The sequence below is a fragment of the Engraulis encrasicolus genome, chromosome 6 (genome assembly GCF_034702125.1).
Source record: "Engraulis encrasicolus isolate BLACKSEA-1 chromosome 6, IST_EnEncr_1.0, whole genome shotgun sequence".
NCBI lineage: Eukaryota > Metazoa > Chordata > Actinopteri > Clupeiformes > Engraulidae > Engraulis > Engraulis encrasicolus.
In genome coordinates this window covers 36,923,369-36,935,868 of record NC_085862.1, presented here as the reverse complement: position 1 = coordinate 36,935,868, position 12,500 = coordinate 36,923,369, and the positions used below count along the sequence as shown (strand labels likewise).

The 12,500-nt window shown below is 49.1% G+C and overlaps 1 protein-coding gene across 2 annotated transcripts in view; it reads right to left on the bottom strand.

Annotated features, from left to right (window-relative positions):
* Positions 1–12,500, bottom strand: part of LOC134451209 (uncharacterized) — a 120,774-nt gene that overhangs the window by 56,258 nt on the left and 52,016 nt on the right. For both annotated transcript variants that reach the window (XM_063201482.1, XM_063201483.1), the window contains exon 4: positions 9,146–11,117. In XM_063201482.1, the coding sequence (XP_063057552.1) occupies positions 9,146–11,117 (1,972 nt within the window). The remainder of the gene's footprint in view (positions 1–9,145; positions 11,118–12,500) is intronic.

The following is a 12,500-nucleotide window of genomic DNA, read 5'->3' as shown; positions in this document are numbered from 1 at the left end:
ACCACACCACACCACACCACACCACACCACACCACACTGCATCACACCACACCACACTGCATCACACCACACCACACCACACCACACCACACCACACCACACTGCACCACACCACACCACACCACACCACACCGCACCGCACCGCACCACACCACACCACACCACACCACACTGCAGCACACCTCACCACACTGCACCACACCACACTGCTACACACCACACTGCAGCACACCACACCACACCACACCACACCACACTGCAGCACACCACACCACACTGCAGCACACCACAGCACAGCACAGCACACTGCAGCACACCACAGCACAGCACAGCACAGTAGCTCCAGACAAGGGCTGTGTGTGTGATGGATAGAGAGAGAGAGAGAGAGAGAGAGAGAGAGAGAGAGAGAGAGAGAGAGAGAGAGAGAGAGAGAGAGAGAGAGAGAGAGAGAGAGAGAGAGAGAGATGTGTGGAGGGAGAGAGAGAGAGAAGGGGAGAGAGAGAGATGTGTGGAGGGAGAGAGAGAGAAAGAGAGAGAGAGAACCCCATCATTTACATGAGTGTGTCTGAGGGGGATTTTCAGAGGGCCAAGAGGTCAGCTGATCGGAGACATGAAATCCACAGGGTTGATTCCTAATAAACCAGCGGGATATCAAAAGCCCTGGGACAGCGACTACGGCTGCGCTCGGTCGCTGGGATATATTTTTAATATTAATGCAGACGACGAGTAGGAAAAAAAAACTCAATAAACTAAAACAACACTCGAATTAGGCATGAAACACAACAGGATATTGCAGCGAGATTATGTCGTTTCCTTGTAACTGCGCGGCTCTCCCCCGTGCCGACTACCACAAAACAGCCCGCGGAGCTCATTAATTGGACCGGGTGGACTGAGAGTGCCTCGCAAAAAAAAAAAAGAAAAAGAAAATGTTCTTACCGGACGGTTCATTTTTAAAGTCTGCAGAGTTCAATGTTAACAGATGCGAGAGCTGCGGTGTTTCATGTGAAAAAGGTTGTGGAATTGAACACAGCCAGGTAGCCTACGTACAGAGACAGTGACAGGCTAAAGAGTCAGAGTACTCCTTGCGTTGTGATAATGACTTTTTCCTGCCAAAGCCCAGCGTGAAGGCTAATGTTGTGCAGCTGGGGAGAGGGGAAGGATGGAGAGGTGTAGGGAGGCGTATGTTTGTGTGAGTGAATCACTGTGTGTGTGTATGGAGGGGGGTGGTGCATCTCTCTGTGTGAACAAGATAGAAAAAACGTATAGGCCCTATGTATACAGTATGTGTATACTGTATGTGTATGTGTATGTGTATGTGTGCATATGCATGTAAAAGTATTTGCGTGTGTGTGTCTGTGTGTATTTGTATCTGTGTGCATTGTATGTGTGTGTGTGTGCGTGCTTGTGTGCACGTGTGTGTGTGAGAGTGTGCGTGTATGTGTGTGTGCGTACAGTATGTGTGTGTGTGTGCATGTGCATGTGTGCGTGCGTGTGTATATGTATGTTTGTGTATGTATTTGTGTGTGTGTGTGGAAAGAGCATGAGGAAGAGTAGTAGCAGGAGGAGGGTGTAGTAGAGTGTTGTGTTTGGATGCTAGAGGAAGGGGAGCAGGGGGAAGTGGAGGGTTGAGGGGAGGAGGGGGTGTTCTCATCTCCTGAGCTGGCCGTGGAATCTGCTGTTGGAAAGATAATAAAGGGATTAGCCCGCTTTCTCTGGAGCATTTCATCCTAAATCAAAATGTCTCATCTGTTTCCTCTGCCTGGAATAGCTGGAATACCAGCGTGCCTTTGTCTATTACGGGGGTGCCATTGAGGAAGCCAGCGAGTGAACACAGCACGGCACAGCGCAACTCGGCCCAAAAAGCCTCTTCCTGTTCGGTCGGTCCATAAAAAGACACACACACACAGCCTCCACCTTCGGGGGGCAATCGCTATTCCGACATAGCGCTATTCCGACATGCCGCTATTCCGACACTTTTTAGGGGTTAGGGTTAGGGTTAGGGTTAGGGTTAGGGTTAAGGTTAGGGATGTCGGAATAGCGGCATGTAGGAATAGCGGCATGTAGGAATAGCGGCGGACGGTGGAAAACGTGTCGGTATTCCGACAATAGACATTAACGTCGGAATAGCGACATGTCGGAATAGCGCCACGTAACCTCCACCTTCACCTTCACTGCTGCTCACGTACAACGAGAGCAGAAGCAGGAAATAGCCTCAACTTCCAGACTAACACATGACCAAAGCCGTCTTCAGCAAACCTACAACATGCACACCTTCAGGTATGGAAGAGAAGTAGAAAAAAAGTCTACACTTCTAGATTACCATAGGAAGCTAGCTGCCTTTAGAAAGCCCTTACACTCTCAGGTAAAGAGAAAAATCAGGGAAGCCTAAGGCTAAATTTCAAACTAACAGAAGACTTAAAGCTGTCTACAGCAAACACACACATACTCTTGGGTAAAGGAGAAGAAGCTGGAGAAAGCCTAAACTTAGACGAACACAGCGTATGGAGAAGTGGGGAAAAGGGGGGTGTACCTATGTTCCCAGAGTCCTATGTTCCCCAAGTCCTATGTTCCCTAACGACAACTAACCCTAACAACAACCTGCGCTCGCCATGAGGCAGCAATACTTGGAAGCAGCAGGGAACATAGGACCTGTGGAACATAGGACACAGGGAACATAGGACACGGGGGGGATGACCCCGGGAAAGGCATCAACTTCCAGACTTTCAGGCTAAAAGAGCACCTCAAGTTGTTTTCAGCAAGCCAATGCTGTGTACTTGTATATTTACAGTCACACAGGAATTTGGAGCAAACTCCATCTCTGACTCTTAAGCCTTGGTCAAAAGCAGGTACAGAGGAGAAGTGGAGAAAAGTCCCAACTTCCAGACTAACTCCTACTACGTACATGCAGGGCTCTAAATTAACACCAGCCAATCGGCCAAATGCTGGTGAAATTCTAGTTTGGCTGGTTAAAAAAAAAGCCCAACTTACTAGCCACTTTGACCCATTAGTGAGTGTCTGATTGGTTAGTAAGATCAACATCCACAAGCCATTTTGGCTGGTGGTGAAAAAGGTTAATATGGGTCATTTCACGTGAAATCAGACACTTTGGGACCCGACCGACCCGGATTTCAATCATACTTGGTGTGCCTTTTCAGTAGCAAGGTAGCACCCCAGAACTGCATTGGTTTGAATCTGACACTAATATTAAGGGAGAAACAGACTAGGAAAGGTTCACATGTGAGGGTAGGACACTATACATTCAGCCTTGAATATATCAGTCAGTGTTAGTCACAAAAAGATGCCTGTGGTGTTGTTTGAAAGCTCTTTTCTGGCTCTACATAGTACACAATCACCTTGGAATACAACTACTCTCAGAATATGAATTATGATAAATTGAAAAATTTAAAATTGAATATCTAAAAAACTCATATTTTAAAATGGCCAGTTCCTTGTCCAAACGTAGCCGGCAATGTCATGAGCAGCACCTTAAATGCTGGTGTTCGGTTTGTTATTCATTTCAGAGAGAAGTTGACTCACAAATATGGCATCATACAGACCACTTACTAATAATATGGTAATACCATAGTAGCATCACATGACAAAACAAAAACAAAACAAAAATGGTCAGTGTCTATGGTCCCAGGTTAGGGGCAGATGTCCATTTATACACACCAAATGATGATATGTGAATGTTTGAACATTCCTTCTCTGTGTACCTGTGCCATCCTCCCTTTACCATACTTTAAAGAGATAATCAATGGCTACACTCTCATTTTGTACTCTACCAGTGCATTTGAAGCAGCAGCTGTGTCTTTTGTAGATAATGTATAAGTACGTCCCGTTGCAGTTACAGGTTCCACTACCAGAAGCACATCCTGATGATCCATGACAGTCTATCTGGTCTGAAGGATGGAGATGGCCCATGAGGATGCAGGAAGTTCAGTTTCACCTCTCCAGTGCTCGGCATACATTCCTCAGCACATGCTAGCCACCAGTTGCCATCATATACAGCTACAACATACCCTTTGATGCTTGAAAATGTAACACATTCCTTTACTGAGCTCACTCTTTCAACTCTGCCTTCTCTGAATGCTCATAATGGCCTAACTTCCACTGTGTCCATTGACAATGGGCAGAAGCTGTGTAGTTTTTTGAGTACCTGGAATAGTTCTTGCAGATTCAAACCTTTTCAACAGGTTCTCAGCTTCATGATGGTACATCTCTGTTGTGGCAAACTGGCAATGGATGTTCTTGACATTATCCTTGACAAATTCAAAAACAGTTGGTATGGCGTTATAAATTTAATTGTCAATAGGACGTTGCAGACTTGCTCGTGCAGCAAGCCATTTAACTGGTCCCTCCAACGCCATCACATGGACCTTTGCCATGTGATGTGGCAAAAAAGTGCCACTCTGCAGGTATGTGAAAATCTGCCTCGTGGTGGCACAAATTTGTTGTAATTTTAAGGTTCTTATATTGTGCAGGAAGTCTGCAACGTCCTATTGACAATTAAATTGTAACGCCATACCAACTGTTTGAATTTGTCAAGGATAATGTCAAGAACATCCATTGCCAGTTTGCCACAACAGATATGTACCATCATGAAGCTGAGAACTTGTTGAAAAGGTTTGAATCTGCAAGAACTATTCCAGGTACTCAAAAACTACACAGCTTCTGCCCATTGTCAATGGACACAGTGGAAGTTAGGCCATTTTGAGCATTCAGAGAAGGCAGAGTTGGAAAAAGTGAGCTCAGTAAAGGAATGTGTTACATTTTCAAGCATCAAAGGGTATGTTGTAGCTGTATATGATGGCAACTGGTGGCTAGCATGTGCTGAGGAATGTATGCCGAGCACTGGAGAGAGGTGAAAACTGAACTTCCTGCATCCTCATGGGCCATCTCCATCCTTCACTTTTCCCTTCAGACCAGATAGACTGTCATGGATCATCAGGATGTGTTTCTGGTAGTGGAACCTGTAACTGCAACGGGACGTACTTATACATTATCTACAAAAGACACAGCTGCTGCTTCAAATGCACTGGTAGAGTACAAAATGAGAGTGTAGCCATTGATTATCTCTTTAAAGTACGGTAAAGGGAAGATGGCACAGGTACACAGAGAAGGAATGTTCAAACATTCACATATCATCATTTGGTGTGTATAAATGGACATCTGCCTTAGTTTCTGAAACCTGCTGGGACCATGGACACTGACCATTTTTGTTTTGTTTTTGTTTTGTCATGTGATGCTACTATGGTATTACCATATTATTAGTAAGTGGTCTGTATGATGCCATATTTGTGAGTCAACTTCTCTCTGAAATGAATAACAAACCCGAACACCAGCATTTAAGGTGCTGCTCATGACATTGCCGGCTACGTTTGGACAAGGAACTGGCCATTTTAAAATATGAGTTTTTTAGATATTCAATTTTTAATTTTTCAATTTTTTCATAATTCATATTCTGAGAGTAGTTGTATTCCAAGGTGATTGTGTACTATGTAGAGCCAGAAAAGAGCTTTCAAACAACACCACAGGCATCTTTTTGTGACTAACACTGACTGATATATTCAAGGCTGAATGTATAGTGTCCTACCCTCACATGTGAACCTTTCCTAGTCTGTTTCTCCCTTAATATTAGTGTCAGATTCAAACCAATGCAGTTCTGGGGTGCTACCTTGCTACTGAAAAGGCACACCAAGTATGATTGAAATCCGGGTCGGTCGGGTCCCAAAGTGTCTGATTTCACGTGAAATGACCCATATAGGGCTCTGTCTACATGCAAGATGTCTTCCATCAAGCCCTTACACACTCTCAGGTACAGAGGAGAGGTGAGGAAAAATCCTAAACTCCCAGACCTCCAGTCTAACAGCACCTGGCTTCATCTATCTTCAGCAAAGCCCATTCACATTCACAGTCACACTGCAGCAATTCGGAGGCAAACTTCCTTAATAATGGCTGTGGCTTTTCCCACCTCGTAGCTTTCCGTAACTCTAACACATTTGGCCCATGCGTGGCTTACACAGAGGAGACCTACGTAAGATTGTACTAATCAGGTACAAACACACACAGACACACACACACACACACACGCACACATGCACACACATGCATACACACACACACACAGATACCTATGCTCGCACGCATGCACGCACACGCACACACACACACACACACACACACACACACACACACACACACACACACACGCACACACACACACACACACACACACAAATGCTGAGTGGGGAAAATACCTCCTCTGATTTATTGGCACAGCAGTAGGTAGCTAACTAGCTGAGTCCCTGGCAACAATTTGAAAAATACAGTAATTCGGGTACAGGTATAATTGTGTGTGTGTGTGTGTGTGTGTGTGTGTGTGTGTGTGTGTGTGTGTGTGTGTGTGTGTGTGTGTGTGTGTGTGTGTGTGTGTGTGTGTGTGTGTGTGTGTGTGTGTGTGTGTGTGTGTGTGTGTGTGTGTGTGTGTGTGTGTGTGTGTGTGTGTGCCTGCCTGCACACTGTATGTGGCACTGAGTCACTCATGCAGTATAGCTTGGCAGTCCAGATCCATTTTGAGTTCCTGAACACTGTCCAGCATCTTGTTTCAGCTACAGTACAGTGGGCTGATTTGTTCCTATGTCAGCATCTGGTAAGCATCTCCCATTGAGAGAAAAAGAAAAAAAACAAGACATTTGTTTGTAGAATTGTGACACCAGGGCTGAATCTCAAAACACCCAGAGAAAAGCAAGTGAGAGCGAGCAAGAGAAAGAGTTCTATACAACACAACGTGAGAAGGAGAAAAAAATATTAACAAAAAAATAGTGTGGTGTTGTATACACTGTGAACACTGAAATAACAAAAAACGTGACTGGTCCAGAAACACAAAGCAATTATTTCCAGAACCTCACAATGCATCTCAGTGCAAGAGCCCCCATTTCTCCTACCACCCCACAAAATGACAATGCAAAAAACTTACACACACACATATTTATGCATCCACCCACCCACACACGCACCTCCCCTCCCCTGCAAACACACACACAGACACACACACGCACACACACACAGACACACACGCACACAGACACACACGCACACGCACACGCACACACACACACACACACACACACACACACACACACACACACACAAACACACACACACACACACACACACACACACACACACACACACACACACACACACACACACACACACGCACACACACACACACTCCATCCACCAACCATCCACACACATACTCCCCCTAACACACACACACACACACACATGCATGGCACAGTGTGGTATTGATAAAAACACTGAATGCAATGCAGGCCTGGTCAAATAAACTCAAACATCATGAAGGCATAGATAGTGTGCATATTGCTGTGTGCCTGGGATCCATCAGGGTAAGTTCACAAGGGTCATGTGAGGTTGTGGAACCAGTCCAGTGTAGGGGGGACGTTTCACAAAAAGCATATTTCAAAAGCTGTATATTTGAAAATAGATGTAGAGCCATTACACCCCACAACCTCAACCCCCACCCCCATCCCCACCCCCACCAAAACTATTTTGGACAGTTCACTTGGAAATGAAACACAACGTAGCTAGCTAACAAGAAAAGAAACATTCCTCCTCGCACTGGGCAGGACAATTCAGGAGAATTCATTTGTCCATTAAATCAGTTGGACATTGCTGTGGTGATTCCCCTCCACCAACCTACTATATTTTCTCTCGATATTTAGCTTGGCCGGAAAAAAAGGGCAATTCGCTTAATACTTACGGGACGGCTAAACAGTTAAAGCTCCCATTTAAAGGGATCAGGCCCGTGCCTTGTTTGCTTATATTATCCAGATGTGTTGGGGTTTTTCAGATCTCAATCACTCCTCCACCTTGAAAAACGTACGGACGAGGAGAGAGAGAGAGAGAGAGAGAGAAAAAGAGAGAGGGACTGACCCTGTGAAAATAAATATGGGGGCTCGCCCTACACAAATTGTGGCTTAATAGTGTATTTGGACGGAGTCTTTGGAAGAGTTTGAGGGCTCTTTCCATTTTGAACTGAGTGTCCGGAGTAGAAGCGGTTTGACATTGATTAGTGTGTTGACTTGTGAAATCCGAGCGTCCTACCTGGCTGAGTTAGGTTTCAGCACTGTTCCCGTTTACACAGCCAGAAGCTACAACTCCAATTAAAGTCCGTAATTCCTCAACAGAAAGCATATTTATACCTGACACCGGCTAGGAAAATATGAGTCGGGGAGCAAAATACTTCACAACATTTTTCTGATTTCATTTAGCGGGATGAAAAAACAAATGACTTGGTCCAAGGGCACCAACTCAGAAACAATGCACGCACACACACAGGCACGCACACACACAGCCACACACATACACACACGCACACACACACGCACACATAGCAAGCTTATTAAAAGCGAAAACTCTCTAGGCTAAGTGCAAAGGGCCCCAGTCGATGTTTAACTGCTTGCCTTTCAACCCTGCCAAAACATCATAGTGCTGGGCCTTGCCATCAAGGCTGTTTACTTAAGACGAAAAATCCAACAGAAAAAAAAGACTTAAGGCAGCGAAAACTACAGCACCACCACCACCATCCACGGGCAGAACCTTTAAGCCCACCGATCGCAAATGATCCATATTGGAGATGACAAAGTACATCTAGGCCATCTGACTTGAGTGACACCAATCAAAATAGGTGGTCTGGCCTGCCACACGCTGCCTCTGGAGGGCCCTGACATCCATAATGGGGGCCAAGCATCAAGACAAACCGCAGGAAGTTGATGACTCTGCTATTACCATGAAATATGACTTTTTTTGACGACAAAAAAAACTCAAAAACAACAAAAAAATAAAAGCCCTCCTTGCTGAGAACCTGATCTGTATTATTTTATATAGTGTGTGTTCTGAAATTAGAGAAATGACTGGGCTGTTTTTGGAAAGGCAGGGGGTGGATGAGTGGGTGGGTTGGCGTAAAAGAGGGGTGTTTTTCAGTGCAGCACTCTCCCTGTGCTCCTTTACATAGTAATAGTAGTAATACTAAATGCTAAATGCTAATGTAATGTAATGTAATACCATATTAGCAACAGTGTAGTGTGTTTTTGAAGGAAAAAGATACTCGACTCACCATGCACTTGTTGGGCTTCTCCCCCGAGTGCACGCGCATGTGTATGAGGAGCTTGTAGCGCGCGTTGAAGGGCTTGTAGCGGCGGATGCAGCCGGCCCAGAAGCAGGTGAAGTCCTCACCCTTGCGCTGGTCGATGTGCACCTTCTCGATGTGCCTCACCAGCTCCTCCTGCTGCTCGTAGGCGGCGCTGCAGTCGATCCAGCGGCACAGCTGCTTGTCCCCGAACACCGAGCCCGCGTCCTCCCGTTCGCCTCCACCACCGCCGCCGACGGTACCAGCGCCGTTGGTGCTGCCGGAGCTTGACGCCAGGCCCCCGAGCCCTGGAAGAGGCTTGTTGTTGGGGGTGGTGGTGCTGGGCCCCAGGGCCGAGCTGACGGATGTCGTCGTCTGGGCCTGGAGGTGGAGCAGAGTCCCTGGGCTAGTCCCGGCGTACTGGTGCAGGTGGTAGGGAGGGGGCATGGCCTGCCGTGAGGGGGCTCCGTGGGAGTGATGATGAGGGTGGTGGTGGTGGTGATGGTGGGGGTGCCGGGGGTTCTGCTGGGGGTGGTGGTGGCCTCGGGAGGTGGAGGAGGAGGACAGCTGATGGTGGTGGTGGTTGTGGTGGTGATGGTGGTGGAGGTAATGGTGCTGCTGCTGCTGCTGGTGGTGAAAGAGCTCGTCATCGGTGTTGCCGCCGGGAGAGAAGTCGTCCAGCGGCTCCTGTTTCAGCGCTCCGAGGCTTCCACCACCGGGGCCGAGGACACCGCCCGCTCTGTGGCAACCCTCCAGGAGAGACCCGGCCTCCCCTACACCACCCCCTGCTACTCCTACTCCTACACCCTGGTGGAGACCCCCTCCACCCCCACCCCCACCTCCACACACACACCCACTCCCAACTCCCATCAGCAGACCCAGACCCTCCACCGACACCCCACTACCACCTCCCCCACCCCCACCTCCTCCACCGCCACCTCCCTGCTGCATGGGCTCCGGCTCCACCGACGACGCCGAAGAGGAAGACGACGCTGACGACGAGGACGAGGAGGATGCGGACGACAAGGAAGAGGCGTTTGATAGAGCCAACAGGCAGTTGGCAGGCGAGGGCAGCTGGCAGCTCTCCTGCAGGGGTCGGGGGCTGGAGGAGGAGGCGGGAGGAGGCAGAGGATGGCACGCTGACGGAGGAGGAAGAGGAGGAGGAGGCAGCTGGTGCTTCAGGGGAGCCGAGCGGAAGCCCGAGAGCGTCAGGAGAGAGGAGGAGGAGGAGGTGAACGAGGAAGAGGAGGAGGTTGACGGGGAGGAGGTGGAGATGGGGGGCGAGTGGTTGACGGATGAGGAGCGAAAGCCGTTGACAGCGCAGGCGGCCACCACGGACATCTGCGAGGAGCAGATGATGGCGGTGATATCGATGCCCTCGCTAGCGGCGGCAGTCCCGGTGGCGGCGGCGGCAGCGACGGCGGAGGACAATGACTGGGAGGCCAGGGAGGAGCGGCAACGTCTCTTCAGGCTGCTGCTTGCGGCGTGGAGCAGGCGCGTTGCCGACTGACGCGCACCGCCCAGGGACAACGCCAGCGGGGAGGCGGAGTCATCTTCATTATTAAACGGGTAGGAGGATGCCGTCACCGCCGCCGCCGCCGCCGCTGCAGTCGACGCTGACGACACATTCGCCGACGCCCCCGCATGTGTCCCGCCGTGCAGGGGCTGCTCCATGTCGGCAGAATGGTGGGGGGCACACCGTCCTAGACCCACCCCGGTCCCCATCCCCATCCCCGTCCCCATCCCGGCTCGCCCGACACCGCCAAACGAGAGACCCATACCCGACACAACCTTGTTGTTGTTGCTGTTGTTGTTGTATCCCAGCGGTGCCTCCTCTTTGATGGCGTAGGAGAGCGGGAGAGGGCCCACCTTGTTCAAGCCTCCTCCTCCTGCGCCGATGCCACCTCCAGAGTCCAGCGAGGAGACGGGCGAGGCGAGACCGTGCTGAAAGCCGCTAGACCTGGTGGACACAGAGGGAGGCAGACACACACAGACAGACACACACACACACACACACAGACAGAGCAATGGCAGGATGTGTTAGTGGGGAATCGTGGAAGAGGTGAGAGACACAGAGGGCTGGAGAGAGAGAGACAGAGACAGAGAGAGAGAGACACACAGGCAGGGGGAGGAGAATATGAGTATGATTGGCTGTCAGCTGCTGATAGATAAAGGCCATCAGTGGTGTTGTGTATGGGGGTGGAGGGAGGGGGTGCAAGGTTGGATGGAGGGGGGTGAGTGGCCTCTGCCAAGTGGCCTCTTCTCATAACCGGATCATCCAGACAGCACAAACAGAGGGGGCCTCTGTGCTCCGAGGGCAGTCTGGCAGTCACTACACTCCAACACTCTTGGCTAATACCTGACTAACACTGTATTGCACTGCCTTACGCGCATGCACCTCATCATGCACACTCCTGGATGAGCTCAAATGGACGCACTCTACATAGAAATTGTTTTTTTCCCCATAAAAACGTGTTTGTTTCGCTTAGTTATTCATCTCTCTCTCTCTGTACATGTGTGTGTGCGTACATACGTGTGCTCGTGTGTGTGTGTGTGCATGTGTGTGTGTGTGTGTGTGTGTGTGTGTGTGTGTGTGTGTGTGTGTGTGTGTGTGTGTGTGTGTGTGTGTGTGTGTGTGTGTGTGTGTGTGTGTGTGTGTGTGTGTGTGTGTGTGTGTGTGTGTGTGTGTGTGTGTGTGCGTGCGTGCATGTATGTGTGCATGATGTGTGTTTTGTTTTTCTGCATCTACAGTATGTGTGTGTATCTGGTTTTATCTGTGCCCATGTCCACAACACATGACAGACTCCACCAAAGACTGCTTTAGCAGAGCAGAGAGAGAACCCCCAGAGGAGGGCCGGATGGACGGATGGACGGACGGGGCTCTTCTGAGCATCTGTTTTCATCATCGTTGCTCCTTTAATTGCCCCATCACAGACGCGGGCCCACACTCAACTGTCACAGCGATGTCATGAATAAATAATACGAGAGGCCATTTGAGAGGAGAGAGAGGCCAGACAGTTATGAACCAATGAATGAATGAATGGCTATTTGGGGACAAGGGGACAAGAGCACAGAGTAGATATGGAAAATATGCCTTTTGATGACACTGGAAAAAAAAGGGGGTTAAACCCAACCCGGTCGTCTGGTCTAGGCTGGAGCAGGAGCAGTGCTAGTGACAGGTTTGACTGGGCCCGGGACAAAATAGTTTGAAAGGGCCCCCTTTCCCAATACATACAATGTAATGAGGATCACATTCTCAACCTGCTCCCTCCGCCTCTCTCTCTCTGGGCCCGGGACAACTGACCCCTTTGTCCCCCACTCCTGTCGGCTTCCCTGGCAGGAG